Source organism: Phocoena sinus, chromosome 20, assembly GCF_008692025.1.
Source record: "Phocoena sinus isolate mPhoSin1 chromosome 20, mPhoSin1.pri, whole genome shotgun sequence".
NCBI classification, from domain to species: Eukaryota; Metazoa; Chordata; class Mammalia; order Artiodactyla; family Phocoenidae; genus Phocoena; species Phocoena sinus.
The window spans coordinates 42,207,508-42,231,071 of record NC_045782.1 but is presented as its reverse complement, the minus strand read 5'-3'; the positions used below and the strand labels follow the sequence as shown (position 1 = coordinate 42,231,071).

Genomic DNA, 23,564 nt, shown 5'->3' with positions numbered 1-23,564 from the left:
CAGTCCTTTTCTCGATCTGCAAATATTGAGTCTGATAACTTTTTTGTTTATATAGACTTCCAATCAATTTACTACTTAAAAAGCATCAAAATAAACTTTACTATAAAGTTTTACCGAGTTAAAGGATGAAATGGACCAAGAGCATTATTGAAGTCTCTTTTCCGTATTTTCTTCTCTTCTATTGTAGAAGGAAATGAACCTGCCATTATTTCTGTTTTTATGAAGTTTATTTCTCTTAGTGCAATGATTCCCAAAGTGGAATCTGCAGACCAGCTAATCAGCGTCACCTGAGAACTTGTTAAAAGTGCAGATTCTCTTACCCCACAGAGGTTGATTAAATTAGAAATACTGGAGGTGGGGCCCCTGCAATCCCTTAACAGTTCTGAAGATGTTGTATGCTAAAGTTGAGGACCATTGACTTAGGATTTTGAGCTCTCCAATTTACTTTAACAAATTGTTCGAGATTTTTTTCTCCAGATTTCCTTCCAAATGTATACTCAACCTTGTTATTTCTAGATTTCAGCGTTATTGTCTTACCTTTCCTTTAATACCTTCTTCACCTGTATCCAATTTTCAGACGTTTAAGAAAGCATAAGTTATTTCCTGCAGTATGGAGAATTAGGTACCTTGACTGACCTTTCCATGGAAAATATTTGCAATGCTAGATAGCATGGTAATTATAGTTAATTAAAAAATGTTGTATTCTTGAAATTTGCTAAGACAGCAGATCTTTCTTTTTCTTTCTTTTTTTTTTTTTGGCCGTGCTGGGTGGCTTGTGGGGTCTTAGTTCCTGACAAGGGATCGAACCTGCGCTGCCTGTGTTGGAAGCACGGAGTCTTAACCACTGGGCCGCCAAAGAAGTGTGCTAAGACAGTAGATCTTAAGTGTTCTTACCACACACACACACACACACACACACACACACACACACACAGAAGTAACTTTGTGAGGTGATGGATATGTTTATTAGCTTGTTGTGGTAATCATTACACAAGGTATACTTATATCAAAACATCACTTTGTATACCTTAGGCAAAATTCCCTAAGGCTGAATGTGTGCATGTATGCTTGCGATCCAGCAGTTCTTCTGGAGTGGGTGTATGTGGGGGTGGGGGTGGGAGTATAGCTATCCAATTGAAATGCATACATATATTATTCAAAAGACATGTAATGTTATTAGTGACAGTATTCATAATTAAAAACTGGAAACAACTCACGGATAAATAATGGTGGTATATTCATATAATTATATACTGTAAAAAGCAAGGAAAATGAACTATTGCTACATGCAACAAAATGGATGAGTGTTGACAATCATAATATTGATGGGTAGAGGTCACACACAAAATAATACAAGCTACATGATTCCATTTATATAAAGTTTTCAACAGGCTAAACTCTGATTTCTATCTCTGGTGGTAGAAACAAGATAGCAGTTATCTGTGGTTGGGGGTGAAGAGCTAGTGATTAGGAGGGGGCAGTATGGGATGTTGGTAATGTTCTCTTTCTTTAACTGGGTGTTGGTTACCCTGGGTGTGTTCACTTTGCAGAAATTCTTTGAGCCAAGCACAATGTGTGTACTTTTCTGTATCTATGTTTTCTTTAATAAAAAGTTGATTTAAAGAAGTGGTAATGTTCTTTTCCTTAAACTAGGTGGTAGGAACATGGTGATTGTTTCTTGGTATTTTATATCTTACGTTTTTAATAAATATTTTATTTTTATTCAGTATTCAAAAAATATAAAAAGTAGTCACTACTTCATTGTTAATTGAACATCTCCTGCACAGAGCACAGTGCCTGGAACATTATAGGTATTCATTAAATATTTGTTCCATTGAACAAAAGTAGGGTAGTAATTCCTTTTTGCCTTCCGACAGCCAATCTTTTACTCAATTATTTATAAATAATTATTTCTAAATAACCAAAAAATATAAATAATACCATTATATTATTCTTATACTATCAAGCTGAGTTTATTAAACAGAGAAACCTCTCAGTATTACAGGCACTTGCATCATGAATTATTAGCATGTTTAATTATAGTGACTCAGATTAACATCAGCAATTTAGATTAATATGGATGTAACTCAATAGATTTTGCAGCTTTGAAGGTGTGAAATTTAGTAGACTTTCTAATATTTTCGGGTATCTCACTTTTTTTCTTTTTTTTTTCTGAACAACTGAAATCACAGCTAACTTTTTCTACTGAAACTTGTGTTCCACCTTCTGTACCATGCTGCCTCTTGCTTCTTGCCTGTCTTGCATCTCTAACTTTCTGCTTTCCTGAATGCCCTGTGTCTCGCTAAGGGAAGAGCCCAGAGATATGGGACTTAGGGGTTGGGACTGGGGAGAGGCTCTAAGGCCTGGGATCCTTGTTCTGATTCCTTCTCCAAAAATTCTTCTCTCCTTCTTCACCCTTCAAAAGAACGTAGGTGCCAAACTTTCATCAGGATGTTGGGAATAAAAAAAAAAAAAGCTTCACAAATATTGTTTTGATTTCTTTAAGAACATTTGGAGTAAACTTTTCAGAGTAAGAACACTAAGTTACTAAATAAGAATATCTTAAATTGAATGAATGGTATTTTACAGTTTTGAAAACACCTTCACAGATCCTTTCTTGTTAGACTCTCAGAGCAACCTTATGAGTTGGCACTCTCAAAATTCAGTTCAACAAATATATTTCAACTAGCACAGAAACCCTCAGCTAACATCATACTTACTGGTGAACACTGAAAGCCTTCCCCTTTAAGATCAGGAACAAGATAAGGATGTCTGCTGTCTTACACTTCTATTCAACACTATTTTGGAGGTTCTAGATAGGGCAGTTAAGCAAGTAAAAGAGTAAAAAAGGCATTCAAATTAGAAAGAAAGAAAATTATATACAGATGAAAGAATTTACAAGAAAAAAACATAGAGCTAAAAAATGAATCCCATAAAGTTGCAGGATACAAGATCAATGTACAAAAATCAGTTGCATTTCTATACACTAGCAATGAACAATTTGAAAATAAAATTAAGAAAACAGTTCCATTTACAATAGCATCAAAAAGAACAAAATGCCTATGACTAAGTTTAACCAAAGAATTGTAAGATTTGTTCACTGAAAACTGTAAAACACATTGAAAGAAATTAAAGATCTAAATACATGGAAAGACATCTTCTTAGAAGGAAACGTAGATGAAAATCTGTTCATGGATCGGAATACTCCCCAAATTGATCTATAAATTCAGTGCAGCCTCTTTCAAAATTCCAACTGCTTTGTTCCCAGAAGTGGACAAGCTGATCCTAAAATTCATATGGAGTTGCAAAGCCATTTTAGCCACAACAATTTGAAAAAGAAAAAGAAGAGTAAAGTTGGAGGATACACTTCCTGATTTCAAAACTTATTATAAAGTACAGTAATCAAGATGATATAGCACTGGCCTAAGGATAGTCACATAGTCATGTAAACCAGTGGAATAGAATTGAGAGTCCAGAAGAAAACCATACATTTATGGTTAATTGATTTTCAACAGAGGGCCAAGACCATTCAGTGGGGAAAGAATAGTCTTTTTAACAAGTGATGCTGAGACAACTGGATATCTACATGCAAAAGAATGAACCTGGACCCTTACCTCACACCACATACAAACATGAACTCAGAATGGGTCAAAGATCTAAATCTATAAAATTCTTAGAAGGAAACAAAGGTGAAAATCTGCATGACCTTGCATTAAACAGTGATTTTTTAAAAAAAGATATGACACAAAAAGCACAAGCACCAAAGGGAAAAATAGATAAATTAGACTTCATCAAAATTTAAAATTATCATGCATCAAGAAAGTGAGGAGACAACCCACAGAATGGGAGAAAATATTTATAAATCATATGTCTGATAATGGTCTAGTATCCAGAATGTATAAAGAACCATTATAACTCAACAATAAAAAGAAACTCTTTTAAAATGGGCAGAGGATTTGAATAGGTATTTCTCCAAAAAAGATACGAAAATGACCAATAAGCACATGAAAAGATGTTCAGCATCATAGTCATTAGAGAAATATAAATCAAATCCCACAATGGGATACTACCTCACACCCACTAGGATGGCTATAGTTTAAAAAAAAAAAAAGTGTTGGTGACTGTGTAGAGAATTTGGGACCCTCATACACTGTTGGTGGAAATGTAAAATGGAGCAGCCATTGTGGGAAACAGTTCGGCAGTTCTTCAAAAAGTTAAACATAGAATGATCCAGCAATTCTAGCTATATAACCAAGTGAGTTGAAAATATATGTTCATACATAAACTTGTACATGAATGTTCATAGCAGCATTATTCATAATAGCCAAAACGTGGAAATAACCCAATGTCCATCAGCTAATGAATAGATAAAACAAATGTGGGTTATCCATACAGTGGAATATGATCACAAAAAGGAATGGAGTGCTGTCACTTGCTACAACATAGATGATCTTGAAAATATTATGCTAATTGAAAGACGCAATCACAAAGATGACAGATTGTATGATTCTATTTATATGAAATGTTCAGAATAGGCAAATCCATAGAGATAGAACGTAGATTAGTGGTTGCCAAGGGATGAGGGAGGGGAGAATGGGGATTAAATAGCTAATAGGTACAGAGTTTCTTTCTGGAGTGCTAGAAATGTTCTGGAATTAGATAGTGGTGATAATTGCACAATGTAGTGAATATACTAAAAATCACTGAAGTGTACACTTTAAAGTGATGAATTTTATGTTATATGAACTTGTCTTAGTCTGTTTGGGCTGCTGTAACAAAATACCAGAGACTGGGTAGCTTATAAACAGCAAATTTATTTCTCACAGTTTTAGAGACTGGAAGTCCAAGATCAGGGTGCCAGCATGGTTGAGTGAGGTCCCTCTTCTGGGTCACAGACTTCTCATTGCATCCTCACCTGCTGGAAGGGACAAGCTAGTTCTCTGGGCCCTCTTTTATAAAGGTACTAATTCCATTCATGAGGGTTCTTGACCTACTCACCTCCCAAAGGCCTCACCTTCTAATACCATAGCCTTGGGCATTAGGTTGTCAACATATGGATTTTGGGAAGACAAACATCAAACCATAGCAGAAGTGTATCTCAAAAAATGCTAATAAACACTTCAACTAACGTTGCATATACTGGGTGGCACAGGCATGCCAGAGCTTAGAATAGTGGTACTCAACTAAGTAGTTTAAGGCAGCTGGTGATAAGTAGTGATAAGACTGTTGGAGAAGCACAAATAATAGAGATATGGGAGATACCCAGTCTTACTAGGAACCAAATAAAGAGTTGCATAGACTTGGCTTTGTAAGATGGGTAAGATTCCATAGGTGGAAGGGGTTTGGAATAGGAAATTCAGGCAAAAGGGGTAGTATAAAAGAAAGGTATGGAGTTAGGAATATGAAGTATCAATACATGGGCTTTATTATTTAGGAATCACATTTTTAGTTTTAGGCCATGTCTGGTGGCAGACAGAAGATTGAATTGGAGAAGAGAAATTAGAGTCAGGGAAACCAGTTAGGTTATCGCAGTTTTTTTAGGAGAGAGGTGATGTTGGCTGAAATAGATCAACAGTTGTGAGGATGGAAGGGAGGAATCAAATGCAAGTTACAGAGCAGAAGTAGAATTAATAGGTCTTGGCCCCAATTTGTGTGTATGTATGCACGTGCATGAGTGGATTGGATGGTGAAGGGGAGAATGACCTTGAAATTGTGAATTTGAATGAATTGAAAGGATAATGATGATGTTAGGACAGCCAGAGAAACAAAATGAATACTGAGGAGAGGGAGATACCACTGAGTTTCTCAATTAGAAAGGCATTGGTGACTTGGAAGAGCCATTGCAGTAAAGTAGTTGCTGGAGAGGATTTCAAAGAAGATTGCCAGAGGATGAGAAGATGGGAGGCAAGGAAGGGAGACTTGAGAAATTTGGTTGTAAAGTGAAGAGAGAAAGGTTGATAATTTGAGGTAAGAGAATTAAGGAACTTTTGCTTTTTAAGTCACTATGAGGGGTGTGGACCTGCCTCTGGAATGAGAGAGGCTTACTGTCAGTGACCCAAGAGGCGAAAGACCAAAGGCTGGATAGGCGGGTTGTCATCAAACCTACAGATGAGGGATTCTACCTCCTTATACATTTGAGATATGTGCCTTAAGATGGTTCTGTAAGGTTAAGAATAGAATGCTGTGATCCTTGAATGTGACCAAATGGAGCTACAGTACGAGCTTGAATCAAATTAGAGGTAGCTATAGGATTAAAACACACAATCTTTAGTTTATTCACTTTAAAATTAGATTTTTTTATCTTCTAAGTATACAAAATTCAGAATGAGTCATATTTTAAAAATCATTTAGAGAGAAGTAATTTTCCTATGAGAAAACAAAAATGTTAGCTAGAGCGAGGGCCGGGTGTTTGCAGGTGTGTAAAGCAACAGCGCCTGGCGTGTAATAAGCTCTCAAAACACATTAGCTATTATTATTGACACTCCTGCAGTCCAGCCACCAAGTGGATAATCATTCACCTCAGTGCCATTTATTGAATAGTTCAGCTTTCCTCTACTGATTCTAAATCTCACATATCAAGTTCTCACCTGGTTCTATTTCTGGATTGTTTGTTCTACTCCATTGAACTGTCTGTTTCTGTACTAATACTACAATACATTGTTTTACTTTATTTAATTTTAGTTTTTTTTGGCCACGGGATCTTAGTTCCCCAACCAGGGATTGAACCCCGGCCCTCGGCAGTGAAAGCGTGGAGCCTAACCACTGGACTACCAGGGAATTCCACTAAATTGTTTTAATTACTGTGTACGGCATGTTTTGATGTCTAGTAGGGCCAGTCTCGTTCTTTGTGAAATTTTTCTTGGCTACTTTCACAAATTAAAAAAAAATTTTGTTCCCTTCTCATTTTGCCTGTTACATTTATAAAACTTTGCCAGTTACAGTTTAGATTGAATTTGCTGAAGTCCCACTGGATTTTCTTATAATTACATTAAGTTTATAGGTTAATTTGGAGTTGATGATATCCTTACAGTATTGAGTCATTGCATAGAATGACATCATATATCTCTACATTTACTTGGATATTCTTTTTTTTTTTTTTTGCGGTACGCGGGCCTCTCACTGTTGTGGCCTCTCCCGTTGCGGAGCACAGGCTCCGGACGCGCAGGCCCAGCGGCCATGGCTCACAGGCCCAGCCGCTCTGCGGCATGTGGGATCTTCCCAGACCGGGGCACGAACCTGTGTCCCCTGCATCGGCAGGCGGACTCTCAACCAATGTGCCACCAGGGAAGCCCTACCAATTTTTTAATTCCACAAATATTTATTGAGTGTCTATTATGTGCTAACTATTGTACCAGGTACTTCTCCAAATTTTAAAGTAATGTATTTTGAGGCATTAATGAACTTTCCCAAGTTAATGCAGTCTTGGAGAGGAAATTATTTATTCACAGAGCCAAGGATTTAGTTAACTGGCTTATGACTTGGTGTTCATTTTGATGCTCAGTCATTGGTTAATCTGCCCAGTATAAATAAAATTTTAACTCTTTGTATATCTATCAAAAGATTCTGTGTTTCAGACCATATCTTGTAATTTCTTACAGAGTTTATTAAAAAGTATGTTTTCTTAATTTATATACAAAAATCTTTGCCACACTGTAGTCAAAGAGAATTAGATTTAACCTACATGGTTTAATTATAAAGAAAAAACACACATAAGCAAATTATGAGACCATGTCTTATATTTCATGAATAATGACAGTGTCCTTTTATTAAGCATGTCCTTCCAGTTATTTTCCTAATGTGTGAGGTCATCACTGTCTATGCAGAAACAGAGGTCTGAAATGAAGTATACCATCAATTAACTTTAATACAAAAATTTTAATTTGGGTAGTAAAATAGCAGCTATCTATATTTTTTAACTTGGAAAATGCAGAAAGGAAGAAAATAAGTCACTCATAGTCCCATTGTCCAATCACAATTGTTTTTTACATTTTGGTGTGTTTTTATTTTTAATTAATTAATTTATTTTTGCAGTACGCGGGCCTCTCATTGTTGTGGCCTCTCCCATTTCGGAGCACAGGCTCCGGACGCACAGGCTCAGTGGCCGTGGCTCACGGCCCTAGCTGCTCCGCAGCATGTGGGATCCTCCCAGACCGGGGCACGAACTGGCGTCCCCTGGATCGGCAGGCGGACTCTCAACCACTGCGCCACCAGGGAAGCCCTGGTGTGTTTTTATTTAATTTCTTTGCTATACATAAAAAAATAAAACTATAAAGTGAAATTTATATATATATATATGTATATATATATACATGTATACATATACTATCCTGTGATTTGAATAATATGAGGATATGATATTTAATTAAGTGGATATGTTTTAGTTTTCATTGACCATCACTTTGAAATAGGACTTTTAGTTTGCTTCTAATTCATCACCGTTAAAGTAATCCTGTAGAGGACAACTTTGTACATAAAAGTTCTCTATATTTAAAATTATTTTCCTAACATAAGGGTTATTTATTGTAAAAAACAATTTATTGTAAAAAACAGTTCCAACCATTCAGAATTGTGAAAAGCGAAGGTGTTTCATTTATACCTTCTTGTTTCACCTCAGTGGTAACTAATTTGGTGTGTATCTTTTTTATTAAAAACTTACTCTACATGCTATTTTATTTCTTTTTTAAAACTTAATTCTATATTGTGGACATTTCCCTTGTCAGTACATACAGAGGTACCTTGACCTTTTAAATGGCTGCATAGTTGTGATACTTTTAACCATGCGCCTATTCACGGCACTTATTTAGCTTTAGACTGTGATTTTTTTTTCTATTACAAATAATTCTTTACTGAATATCTCTATGATGGTCATAATAATAGCTGAGATTTATTATTTACTCTATATCAAGTAAATAAGAATACTTCACTTAATTCTCTTGTGTATGTTTGGGTGGTTGTGCATTTATTCCTATGTCCTTCTGTTTCCATTCCTGCCCATAGGGAGAGTAGAACTTTAGATCAAATTCCCTTGCGTCTTAGTGGAAGAGTTATTACAGGGAAAACAAACAATCTTACTTTTCTCAGGAGGAAGAATTGCCAATCTGATGGTTAGTATGGGACATTCATGCCAGGAGTTGTAGGTTTTATGCTTCCTCTTTTCACATCCTGTGCCCAGGACTAGCAGGCCAATATGGTCAGCAACCTTAGACTGGCCTTTAGAGGTAGATCTAGCCATTCTCCTAGTTCTGTTTATTCCTACAGCTTGGATGAGGACTGGTTGAGGAGAGAACTGAATCTTCTGCAGACCTAGTTGGCTCTCTTTTCCAGTAGGCCTACCTGAGTACAGATGTACCAAGGTCTAGGTCTTTGTTGCATGTGTGTATGTACCTTGTACCTAAACTATGTTTTCTTGTTTGAACATTTATACTGTCTTTACATGGGAATTATTGGTGATTGCCCAGCCATTAAAAAATCAGACCATCACTTCTCAACTTTATTGAGGTATAACCTATATACAATAAAATACAATCAAGATACAGAACATTTCTGTTATCTCAGAAAATTACTTCATGCTTTTCTGCTGTTCATTTCACCCCGACCCCAGGCAATCACTGATTGTGTGTGTGTGGTTGTTACTCTAGATTAATTTTGCTTCTTCTATGATTTCATGTAATTACAAGGTGATGCAAAAAAGAGTTCATCCTATATTATATAAGCATCTGGCTTTACTTGGCATTATGTTTTTGTTTTTTTTTTTTTTGTGGTATGCGGGCCTCTCACTGTTGTGGCCTCTTCTGTTGTGAAGCACAGGCTCCGGACGCGCAGGCTCAGCAGCCATGGCTCACGGGCCCAGCCGCTCCACGGCATGTGGGATCTTCCTGGACCGGGGAACGAACCCGTGTCCCCTGCATCAGCAGGTGGACTCTCAACCACTGCGCCACCAGGGAAGCCCGGCATTATGTTTTTGAGGTTTACTCATGTTGTTGCATATATCAGTAGGTGGTTTCTTTTTAATTGCTGGGTAGTGTTCCGTTGTGTGGCTGTGCCACAATTTGTTTATCCATTCAACTGTTGGTAGATCTTCGTGTTATTTCAGCTTTTGACTATTATGAATAAAGTTGCTGTGACCGTTTGTGTACCAGTAGTCGTGTGGCTGTATGTTTTCATTTCTCTTTGCTGAAAACCTAGGGGTAGATCTGCTGGGTCACATTAACCTTATAAGAAACTGCATCACATCTTTGCCACTATTTAGTGCTGTCAGCCTTTTATATTTTCCTTTGTGTTTTTTTTTTCCCCTCAAAAAACCAAAATGGGAGCTCAGTTTTTTTTTCTTTTTCAATATAAGTTTGTAAAGGCATTTTAAGGCCCTAAGGGATGTCACCTATGTGAATAGTTACTGATTTGAGATGGATAATGTGAAGGGTATCCCTCCATGCTCTTTGCAAGATTACTATAGGACACACAAATTTAGCTTATTTCTATCCATCACTTCTAGTCCCACAGGACTTCACAATTTTAATAGAAATTATTATTTCAGGAGTTTATAGCAGAGTGGTTCCATAGGCCTGAAGACACGGATTACTGATGGCCTTTCTCACACTGCTCTAGACTAGCACCATCTAATGAAACTTTCTTCAGTGACAGTTAATAGCCACATGTGGCACTTGAAATGTGACTAGTGCACCTGAATTTTAAAATTTTAATTAGTTTTAATTTTAATAACCATATGTGTCTAGTGGTTACTTTATTGAATAGTGCAGTTATAAAATGTTATTTTTCAGGAAGCACAAAATTGAGTGAGACTTGTTAGCTGAGCTGGCTCTGGGGCAAGTTCGTATATTCTGTCCTACTTCCCTTTCCTGTGGAGGAATTTGTGTCTCTAGACAGATGTAACCTAGGCCTGAAGCACCACAGAGAAGACCAATGGATTCATGAGTGTTGCAGTTATCTGTAATGAGGTCTTATAATCAGGTACTACACGCTTTGGGTTTTTCTATTTATTTTGCCCTACTGAGTTCTTTGGTAAACAATAAAGCATATATTTTAAAAATCCAATTTTTAAAGTGGACCTTTGGATGAAAGTATGTTATTTAAATTTGAAAACTATGCAGTGATGCCCAGAGGAGTCCTGATTACCCGCACCCCCCCGCCCAATTTTTTTCTTTTTGATGGGAAGAAGCCAGTTCTCTTTCTGCACTTTAAAGGCTCTCACGTAAGTAATGATATAACTTTTTTTTCCTTTGGCATAAGGATTATATATTTAAAAAAATTTTTAATATTTATTGATTGAGTCATTTAAAAATAACATTAAAGCCCATTACAGGTTATCATAAAGAACCTATCTTTAAGCAGAGGCTGACACACCATTTTAAAGCAAGTATACTCCAATAAAGATGTTTAAAAAAAAAGAACCTATCTTTATGAAAATATAACTATAGTTTACAAGGCATAAAAAAAAATAGTGAGTGGCACTGTTTTACATTTTTGCAAATCTCTGACTTAGAAGACAGCTGTAATTCTCACACATCTGCATCTGCATTCAATCTGTTGTCTCATGCAGATATGTAATTGGAAAAGAAAGGAGTATTTTAAAAATTTTCACTGGAGTATAGTTGCTTTACAATGTTTTAGTTTCTGCTGTACAGCAAAGTGAATCAGCTATATGTACATATATATCCCCTCTCTTTTGGATTTCCTTCCCATTTAGGTCACCAAAGAGCATTGAGTAGAGTTCCCTGTGCTAAACAGTAGTTTCTCATTAGTAATCTATTTTATACATAGTATCAATAGTGTGTATATGTCAGTCCTAATCTTCCAATTCATCCCACCCAACCCCCTTTCCCCCTTGGTATCCATACGTTTGTTCTCTATGTCTGTGTCTCTGTTTCTACTTTGCAAATAAGATCATCTATATCGGGCTTCCCTGGTGGTGCAGTGGTTAAAGAGTCCGCTTGCCAGTGCAGGGGACATGGGTTCAAGCCCTGGTCTGGGAAGAGCCCATACGCCGCGGAGTAACTAAGCCCATGCACCACAACTACGGAGCCCACGTGCCACAACTACTGAAGCTTGTGCACCTAAAGCCCGTGCTCCGCAACAAGAGAAGCCACTGCAGCGAGAAGCCCATGCACCACAACGGAGAGTAACCCCTGCTCGCTGCAGCTAGAGACGGCCGCACACAGCAACGAAGAACCAAAGCAGCCAAAAATAAATAAATAAATTTATTTAAAAAAAAGATCATCTCTACCATTTTTCTAGATTCCACATATATGTGTTAATATGATATTTTTTTTCTCTTTGTGACTTTATTTCACTCTGTATGACACTCTTTAAGTCCATCCACGTCTCTGCAGACCACCCAATTTCATTCCTTTTTTGTTTGTTTGTTTGTTTTTGTTTTTGCGGTACGCGGGCCTCTCACTGTTGTGGCCTCTCCCACTGCGGAGCACAGGCTCCGGACGCGCAGGCCCAGCGGCCATGGCTCACGGGCCCAGCTGCTCCGCAGCACGTGGGATCTTCCTGGACCGGGGCACGAACCGTGTCCCCTGCATCGGCAGGCGGACTCTCAACCACTGCGCCACCAGGGAAGCCCTCATTCCTTTTTATGGTTGAGTAATATTCCATTGTATATATGGACCACATCTTCTTTATCCATTCCTCTGTTGATGGACATTTAGGTTGCTTCCATGTCCTGGCTATTGGAAATAGTGCTGTAATGAACATTGGGGAGCATGTGTCTTTTGAATTATGGTTTTCTCTGGGTATATGCCCAGTAGTGGGATTGCTGGGTCATATGGTAGTTCTATTTTTAGTGTTTTAAGGAACCTGCATAATGGCTGTATCAATTTACATTCCCACCAACAGTGCAAGAGGGTTCAAAGTAATGATATAATTACTTCTGCTGAAGTTTTCATTAAAGATTTGTTGAGATTTTCATTCTTTTGCGTAGCAATGAGTTAATAATTTTTTACATTTCAAGTTGTTAATGAAAACATTTTATAGCCTTCAGACAGTTAAATATTCTAGTACCTCAGATAACTAAACTTATATAAATTTGCCTGTCAGTTTCGTATTTTCATTTCATAATAGCTATGTGGCTGTCGTGGCTGGGCTTTTATCATTGTTTCCCAGAGGCAAGGTCAGTGTTAGAAAAATTGTGGAATGTTCCCTTGGCATTATTGTGATAAGTAAACAGCTACTATTTATAGGGTCTCATATTTTGATGAGCAAATGAGATACCGTGCTTGGCTTACCATAAAAACACAGATGCTTCTAGACTCCAGTAGGGAGGCCGTTTGCTCACAGCATCTGTTTTAGTTGGCCAGCCACATGACTTTTACAGATTTTTTCACTCTTATTTAAAGGACATCAACTCTTTGACAAGTAAACAAGTTTACAAATGAAAAGGTTAACTTAGCATTTTGTAAATTTTTACATAACTTTGGCTATATCAATTCTGTGTAATTTTGAACTATTAGATAATTTTATTTAAATTATATCACTTCCCAAGTAACCTTGAAATGTCCTTTGTGTCCATGTTCTTTGAATTGTTTATTCTGAAGTTGGGATAGATTGTATTGATCTGTAAGTTCATTTATTCAACAAATGTTTAATGAGCACTGACTGTGTGCCATGCCCTTTCTTAGCCCTGGGAACCATAGATCCGAGCAAGATGTAGTCTCAGTCCTTGAGAACCTTATGTCTTTTACGCAGTGTAAGCAGATAATAAAAATACAGTTAAGTTCTTCCATTTGACCTTTATCTTATAGGAGGAGAAGATATCTAGGAAGGTCTTCTAGAAAATGTAATGTCTGAGCTGAGAAATTGTAGAATAAGTAGGAGTTGGCTGGACAAGGGGCTCAGAGTTAGGGAAGAGAGGAATATAAGAGAAAGAAGTGGGACTTCCTTGGTGGTGCAGTGGTTAAGAATCCGCCTGCCAATGCAGGGGACACAGGTTTGAGCCCTGGTCCAGGAAGATCCCACATGCCGTGGAGCAACTAAGCCCATGTGCCACAACTACTGAGCCTGCGCTCTAGAGCCTGCGAGCCACAACTACTGAAGCCCACACACCTAGAGCCTGTGCCCTGCAACAAGAGAAGCCACCGCAACGAGAAGCCCGCGCACCACAATGAAGAGTAGTCCCCGTTCGCTACAATTAGAGAAAGGCTGAGCGCAGTATCGAAGACCCAGTGCCGCCAAAAATAAATAAATTTATAGGATAAAAAAAAGAACTTGAATGTCATAGAAAGCAGTTCTGGATTTTGCAGGGCCTCGGGGTTAAAATATTGAAAAAAAAAAAAAAAGAAGCTTGTAGGTGAGAGAGACCCCAGGGTAAGAGGGAAACAAAGTTCTGCACACTTTGGTCAGGTGGCTGGTCAAACGGTGACCATGGGCAAAAATACTATCTCATTCGGAAAGCAAACTTATGACCTTATTTGTGTCATGTTCTAAATTAGTGATTTCATAGATCTCATACACAAAATATGTTTTGATCCTATATCCCCAGTATATATACCTGTTTATTTTTAAGTGATACACTGATAGTTTATATACATAGTAAAACATACACAAAAAAGGATGAGCTAAAGATGAACTGTAGAAAATTCTCTTAATTTTATTTATTAATAATTCAGAAAGCAAGGTGATGCTTTACTATTCTTTAAAATCTAGGTTTAATATTTTGTGATACAGCTATTCAGAGGTCTATTTCTAAATTCAGGTTTTTAAAAAAAATAAATTTATTTATTTATTTTTGGCTGCGTTGGGTCTTCGTTGCTGTGCGCAGGCTTTCTCTAGTTGCGTCGAGTGGGGGCTACTCTTCACTGCAGTGTGCAGGCTTCTCATTGCGGTGTCTTCTCTTGTTGTGGAGCACGGGCTCTAGGCGTGCAGCCTTCAATAGTTGTGCCACGCAGGCTCAGTAGTTGTGGCTCTAGGACGCTAGAGCACAGGCTCAGTAATGGTGGCGCATGGGCTTAGTTGCTCTGTGGCATGTGGGATCTTCTCAGACCAGGGCTCAAACCCATGTCCCCTGCATTGGCAGGCGTATTCCTAACCACTGTGCCACCAGGGAAGCCCTAAATTTAGGGGTTTTTTGTTACTTGATTTTAATGGCCATCAAAGCATAGATAAGAATGGGGGAAATTTAGCTGTACTTTTGAAAGTCCCCCAGATTGTGTACCATTTATGGAAATGTTTTATTGAAATGTGTGAAATGTGGTTGGTAAATTTCCATCTATTAGTTTTTCTTGCAGACTAATCAGAATGTATTGTACTTTTATAGTACTAATAAATGGGTTCAAAAATCATTGAAAAATCATTTAGATGGTTTTTTTAAAGATTAGAAAAGTTTGTTTCTAACTTTTTAAAGCATTCAGATATGAGAGTTTTTATTTCTTGCTTGTTTTTAGGTAATATACATTGTTTTCAATAGCAGAATCGCTTAGCAATGGAAATGTTTCTAAGTAACCATTTTTGAAATGTGCTCTATTCGTTAGCACAAGGTATTTTTTACTTTTTGTTTTTGTTCATTTTTATCTTGTAGGAGCAAGGTGAATTTTTCTTTTCTTTTTCTTTCTTCTTTCTTTTTTAAATATCTTATTGGTAACACTTTACCTTTTGGTAACCAGTGAATCCCTATATGGTTTACAAAAAAAAAAAAAAGATTTTACACTGCTTCCTGGCCTTTTACAGAGTGTAGGAAAGATTCTATATTGTAAGGGTCTTGTTTTGATAAAGTTGACCTCAGTGACATCATGAAAGACATGTGCACACCTTTGGCTCTGACTTGTATGCAGCAACAGTTTACCTGTGAATGAAACAGTGAACAACTTTCACTTAATGTGCTGTCTTTGTAACTTTATTCTGGAATTATTCTTTTTATTCCAGTCAAAACAGCCATTCCATCAGTGGTTGCAGTTTTCCCATAAAGCGTATTGTTTCATTTATAGCTTAGACTATCTTTTTAGTACATCTTTCCTTTAGTGACTCGCAAAATTGTAGTTCTTGGTGTGTTTTGCAATTACCTAGCAAATCTTCTAAGATGAAAGAAATAACTATATTTTGATTCAACTATATAGCAGACCTCCTACACTCTATAATATGTCCTGATATCTTCAGCTCTTTAGAGTTTTCTAAGAGATTTTGGCTATATTTACCAATAAAAGAATACTAGTTTGTCACCATTTTATTTTCCATGTATCATTTTAGTCATTTTTACTGTGGGTCATAGCTTCTTGTCTTTTCTCTCAGGAAACCTTAGCAGTTTCAACAGTTATTTAACTTTAATACAATGCTGTGAATTGCTAGATTCAATAGGATGTGACTTTAAACATAGGTCGAAAAATTAGAGAAGTTTATCTCTTCTGTGAATACTGAATTTTTAAAGTCCTGGCAGATTATGAAGACTTTATTAGTGTCATTAGGTTATATCTTAAGGCAGAATATACACTTAGCATGGGGTTCATCTTTAAAAAAAATGGGTATAAATAAATATAAATAGAAGAACTGATATTTTCTTCTTATACCCCAAAGGATTATCCAGCAAACCCTTCAGGTGCACATACCCCACTTTAGAGACCACTGCTCTGAGCAACTGGGATAGCTGTATTGAAACTAGCCTTTTATTAAAAACAAAAGCAAGGCAAAGAGTAATTTATTTTCCTCTATAAATTTGTATTTGGGAGACAAATTTAAGAAGAATCAGCTTTGGCTTGAGGTTTGAAGAGTGAGTACGTTAGTCATAAACAGACTATGAGTGTCATATTTCAATAACTAGGAAACCCTAGAGGATGGTGGAAGGATTATTGGTTACATACATTATATGAAGGAATGTTTTACTAGTAGCTGTTGATCAATGTTGATCAAAAGGACTGTTAATTGCTATTTTATTTTAAATATACCTGTAATTATTTTTGCTGGGAGGTATTTGGAAGATAGCTTTTCTTAGTCTGTAGAAGAAATGGTTCATAGCCACTTGAGATCTCTCATGGAGAGATACTTTCTCAAATGTATTGAATTTACATCGTTGCATTTTTATGTCAAAATCTCTTTTTTTTGGAAGAAATGGAACACCAACTCAAATAAGCTTGAGCAAAAAAGAGTTTATTGACTCGACCAACTTTCAGAACTGGTCTCAAGGGTTTTAACTTCGTTGTCAGGTCTGAGTCTCAAGGTGTCTGTCTGTGTCTCTGTTACCTTTGCTTTCTCTGCGATAGTTTTCTTCTTTTAGAGCAGAAAGGCTTCCTTCGTGTGGTGGTGATGCGAGGGAGAGTGCCTTTCTTCTAGCGCCTGTCTGTATAAAGTCCCGTGGATGGGATAGTACTCTGTGTGATTGCACGTGTGCTGTGATTGGCAGGCCCACAGAAGCACGTGGAATGGGGAGGGAGCAGTTTCCGAAAGGCAGGGTTTATTGTTACCACAGAGTTAGGGGTGCTGGGGGTCAAAAACAGTAAGCGTTTACTACAGGTGATGGGGAATAGAGGACAGGGAAGCATAAAATATTCTTTAAGAAAATAAAAGGTGACTTCATTTTATTTTCCTAATCATTGATTCTTACAGAGTATGCAAGCTGCAAGATGTCCTACAGATGAATTATCTTTAACTAACTGTGCAGTTGTGAATGAAAAGGATTTCCAGTCTGGCCAGTGAGTATCTGACTTTGTTTTCTTCTAACCTGCTAAATGGTATTTTAGAAACTTCTAGAGAGTCCTTATTTAATTAATTTATTTTGGGAAACGTTTGAGTATAATTTTTTAATTCCTCTTGCTGAATTGGAAAATGGGAGATGAGAAAGAGTCATGTATTTACTGTATCAAATTTTGATAAATGTTTTCTAAATGATACATAGTTTTTTATATATAACTTTATTTTTCCATTGGTTTTCTTAGCAGAACTAAACATACTGGATATATGAATCATATATAGCATAGTCATTAGGTTTTTGGCTTTGAGTCAGATTGTCTGAGTTTGGATCATGGTTCTGCCACTTACATACTGGGTGACCATGGGTAAGTTATATACCCTGACTGTGCCTCAGTGTCCTAATCTGTAAAATGGGGACGGTGGTACTATCTTCCTCAGGGTGTTTGTGAATATTGAGTTACACAAATAAAGCACTTAGAACAGAGTCTACCACATTAATAAGTCCTCAATAAATATTAGCTGTTTTGATCATTATTACTATGATAATCCAAGAGATATGAAAATTGGAAGGTGCACAACAGTTGTAGAATCTTTACAAGCATTTTTCACTGTCATTTATTTTTAACTGATTCACATCACCATTGGCAGAACTTCTAAGTACCCTGCTACCAAGTTCATTGCCACCCATGTGCTTCTAAGGTTGGTGGAGATAAGGACATGAAGGGGCTGTTCCAGAAGGCAGACTAGGGGAATGAGGAAGGAAGTGAGATTTTAACTGAGCCTTTTTCTGTTTCTAAAGCTATCTGAGAAATACATGAGTTTCACAGGGTTAGAACTGCTAATCATCTGTGGTTTTCCGCTTCAGAGTAAAGGGCTATACTACATAATTGTATTAACATTGTTTCCAGTCCTAAAAATTCTGTGATTCTAAGTTGAACATAGAACTTTCTACATATAAACTGCACTACAGACAATCAGTGTGAGAATATGCTTATGGAATACTTTTATGTGTTAGATGTTCACTGTACACATGAGGGGGTTACTTAAAAGTATAGTAGATACAAGGAACTTGTGTCCTACTGACAAAATGATATGTATAGAAACATTAACCATTAATATTTTTAAAATTATAGCATTCTAAAAGATAACATTTAAAAAGATAGTGCTATTGTAGCAGAGTTTGAAGCTTCTATCTCACACACAGTCCTTGGTAGTTTCTTGGTATAGGAGATGATCGTGAGATAACTATAGTTCATCTGTTTACAGGTAACTTCTGAGCAGGGTGAATTAGCACAAAATGCTTTGAAATAGTAAATATTGATATCTATATGGAAGCTGATATATTTTGTGAAAAATTTTCATTTTTACCACCTTTTTAATATTACAGGCTGTTACTATTTCAACCTGTTGTGGGAATCTGCAAAGAGATTTAATGAATAGTCCTAAAAACTAACTTTTTCTTTGACTGCTATATCCTGGCTTTATTCTATCTTTGGTTCTCCTTCCTTTAGTCTAGTTAGAATGTGAAATAAGTCTCAGGAGAGGAAATTCATCTAATTTTTACTTAATATCAAGTAAATTACTGTCTTCAGTTTTATGTAAACTGGAAATGCAATGACGTTGAGGTTTTGGATGGTATGTACTCTCTTGAACTTGGTCCTGATTCTGCTTGATGTCTGTTTGGCCTGAGGTGGTCCTTATTCCTGGAAAACGTTTTGAATTGCTGACAATTTTTGGAAATGAAATTTGTGGTCCTGTTTCTTCAGGACTCATATAATGCCATGTTTCCACCCAGTACTCATCAAACATCATTTGTTGGAAATGAGCACATTTGGAATTGATGTTCTTTATTTCCTTTGACGTGGAGTATTGACTGTGTTTCTGTCCTTTAGGCACGTGATGGTTAGGACCTCCCCCAACCACAGGTATACGTTTACACTGAGGACCCACCCATCTGTGGTTCCAGGGAGCATTGCATTCAGCTTACCTCAGGTAACTCAGGAATTTATTCTCTTCTATTCTTGAAAGTCGTAGAAGAATCAATTCATTTAAAGCAAGCTGTGTCACACTGTAACTGTATTGATTCATATTGAGGAAAACCATCTAGGTATTATGTAAGGGATTAAAAGATATATTCTTAATTGCCAATTTTAACTGTGTCTACCTTTTATTGCCTTGACTTTTTCCCCCTAATTTAAAAGAATTCTGCAGTGATATCAGCTATCAAAGTGTCAAGTTATTTTAATGTTAGCTCACAGGGTAACAGAAAATGTATAAAATATATAAAAATAGCATTTACTTCTGAAATTGACATCTAATAGTGATTTTAAAATGCAATGATGTTAGGCTAAAGAATATGATATGAGTAGCTGTTATCTCAAATTACAACCTAACTTGCTGGGCTTCTGTAATAAGTGAAAGGATTATGATTACATTTATAACCGTTGGTGGATTCTATGGAGGAGAAATTGCCTAGCACTATTGCAGGCACATAATATATAATGTAGGAGCATCGCCAGTAGGAGTCTGTATCCTTTCCTCCCTTGTCACCTTACTCATGCTGCTGATCCCCAGTCCCAAACAATGCAAATGCGACCTTTACCTCCTTGTAGTATGCTAATAAGCATTGATTTCTGCCCTCCCACACCTGGAGGTTTAAGGAAGGAGATGAAACACTTGTTAGGGAACTACTAAAGATCTCTTGAATCCCTCAAAAATTATGGGAAGTGTTCACTCACTGTTCCCTTTTTCTCTGTTCAGATGCCTCTCCAATATCAGGACTACCTTTCGCATTTGCTTCTTATAGATCAAAGGTTTGGAATATTCTAGAGTTAACCAGCTTTTACAGAGCTGCATTTGAGATTCTGCTGGCCAGAAATGGGGTTTCTAACTATTTTTCCTTGTCTCTGCTTTAAAAAAATTTTCCCAACATTTACTATAGGCCAAGTGCTATTCTAAGTGCTTTTGCCTGTGTTCACTCATTTAATTCTCTTAACAACCCCAAATGATAGATACTGTTATTATCGTCCTTGAAGCTGTCTCTGGGTGTAGAACCTAATTATGGCTGCTTTGTGACCCAAAGTCTGGGCTTAACCAGTATGCTACTAAATTTCCAGTTGGCCAGAAGTGAGATGGGGTACTACAGAAGACATGTGAAGGGTGGAGAGGTGGTAAGAAAGCTGGAAGGTAGAGCACTTGTTGCACATATTCAAAACGCAGCATCTTCTTAACTACCCACCACAAAATCCACAAAGTTCAGATGAGTAGACAAACTTTTGATTTCCAGTCAAAAATTATTTTTCTCACTGTTCTTTGGAGTTTTGTCAGTAACTGCTAATTTTGAATCTATACCAAGCCAGTCTTGAATTCCTGCCTGAACACAATCTGTCCTGCTTCCATACATTCTTGCCAGTCAGTACTGGGGAGAAGCTAAAGCCAAATGCCTGACACTCTTTTGGCTAGTACACAAAGAATAGTCATGACCATCTAATGATTTGAATCCCTGCTTGGGTTTCAGTATAGATTATCTGACAAGTTTTAATTTAGTTTTCATGAATTGACCGTCTTCCTTTTTGTGCTACTGTATCAAACAGTATAACTATCCACAGTACATTTAGAACACTGGAATACCTGATACTACGAAGTCTTTCAGGAGCATTATATTGTGCAAAGGAGCATCCTATTCAGTGGTGCCAGCTTTACTGTAAAAAGGCAAAAGCTTTATATGTTTTGAGGATAGATGTTCAGGCATAAATAAACTATAGCATATGTTTCCGAGGGTGGCTGTAACAAAGTACCACAAACTGGGTGGCTTAAAACAACAGAAATGTATTCTCTCACAGTTCTGAAGGCTGGAAGTCTGAAGTCAAGGTGTCAGCAGGGCCAGGCTCTCTTTGAAGGCACTAGGGAAAAATCTGTTCCGTGCTTAGCTTCTGGTGTTGTGGACAGTCCTTGATGTTCATTGACTGGTAGATATATCACTTCAGTCTCTGCCTTCATTGTCACATGACTTTCTCCCCGTATGCTGTGTGTCCTTTTCTTATAAGGAAGCCATATTGGCTTAGGGTCTACCTTAATTCGATATGACCTCATCTTACCTTGATATCATCTGCAAAGACCCTATTTCCAAATATGGTCACATTCACAGTTGTCGGGAGCTAAGACTTCAACATATCGTTTTGTGGGACACAATTCAACACTTAACAGCCGTGTTTTGGTCTGGGAACGTGTTAATGAAATGCAAAGAAATCCTCTTTTCCTCATTTCTCTAATTTTGATTGATTTTGTGTTAAGTGTCTTTTTTTCTCTCTTATCTTACAGCGAAAATGGGCTGGACTTTCTATTGGGCAAGAAATAGAAGGTAGGTATATTTTTTTAGCTACCTGAGGTAGATTTTCTTTATGATTTTCTCATAGTTATAGATATCTGTACAATTTTCTGTTACTTCTCAGGCCATTACACTTTCATCCACATTACAGTTAGGTCTATGAGAATGGAAAGTAAATAGTTATGGAACCTACCTCTTTATCTACTTGTTATTCTATCTGGAAATTACAGTCTAGTAGGGAAAGGAATATCCACATGTTCATACCTCACAGAAGATGTACAAGGTAAATTTGTGCACAAATATTACCTTTAGGAGCTCTGTGTAAAAGTGCTAAGATGGAACAGGAGTGGATGAATTGATTGGAAAATTAGCCAGAGAAGTCTTTCTAGGCACTGGAATTTTGAGCATGATTATGAAGTAGGGGAAAATCATGACATGATAGAGACAAGGAAGAAAGACTCTTAAGATGAGACATAACATAAATAAAAGGCATTGAGTTGGAAGCAAGCAAATCATAGGCAGTGCTCATAAGTATGTTTGTCTGACTGAAATGATTTGCCTGAATGGATTGTATTAAGTGATTAGAGTAGAGCATGAAGTTAGTGGAGGGCCTAGAAGTACATACTGAGATTTTTGGATTTTACACAAAGACACTTAGAGCTCCTGAGAATTTCTGAACGAGCCCAACAAAATCCTACCTTTAGAAAAGAATTCTAGTATCATTGTGGAGTCTAGTGAGGAGTGAGGAGAATTCAGGAGTGAAGGAAAATAGCTGGGAGGTTATTTGACTTGCCTAGAATTAAGCTGAATAGGACTTGGTGAAATTATGGCTATGAAAAATTTTTTTTAAAGTCAAGGTTATGTTGAAGAGGAATAATTGGTATTACATGGTGATTCCATTTTACTGTATACTGAGATATGTTTCCTAATGTCTTTGTTTGGAAAGATAAATCTGATTTAGGGTAAGGAGAAGAAAGGGTGACAATACTTAAGAAAACAATGTACTTTTTAAAATGAAATGTGTTATAAAGTCATCATAGTTCATTAGGGAAGGGCATGGAAGGCAACTTACGACTTCAGGGGGAAAAAAAGACTAAACCACTTGTGGTTTATAAACTAAGGAGCTAATAAGTAAAAACTGGAATTGTTAGTCATTGTGGCAAAGTTGCGAAAATGGAGTATGAGTCTTTTTGTCAGGTAATTTCATGTCAACTTAATGGGTTCAGTAGGGGGAGAAAAGAGAATGCAAGTGTGATTAAGTCAGCTTTTTTTTCTGCTAGCTTTTAAGACCTAAAAAAAATCATATTTATGGAAATGTTACAAAAATAATACAGAGAATTCTTATGTACTACTTTTACCCAGATTCACTGTCATTTTTTAAAATCATTTTTCTCTCTGTCCTTACTCTCTCTCTCTCTCTCTCTTTCTCTCTCTACACACACACACACACACACACACACACACACACACACCTGCACACACCCATTTTTTTCCTGAACATTTGAGATTACGTTGCAGAAATCATTCCTCTTTACCTCTAATACTTTAGTGTGTGTTTCTTAAGAAAAAAGATGTGCTCGTAATAGTGATCAAATTCAGGAAA

General features: G+C 37.0%; 1 protein-coding gene across 1 annotated transcript in view; it reads left to right on the top strand.

Moving 5' to 3' along the window:
- Positions 1-23,564, top strand: part of NSF (N-ethylmaleimide sensitive factor, vesicle fusing ATPase) — a 159,093-nt gene that overhangs the window by 8,286 nt on the left and 127,243 nt on the right. Inside the window, 3 exon segments of the mRNA XM_032615290.1 lie at positions 17,551-17,636; positions 19,527-19,626; positions 21,955-21,994. Coding sequence (XP_032471181.1) covers positions 17,551-17,636; positions 19,527-19,626; positions 21,955-21,994 — 226 coding nt within the window.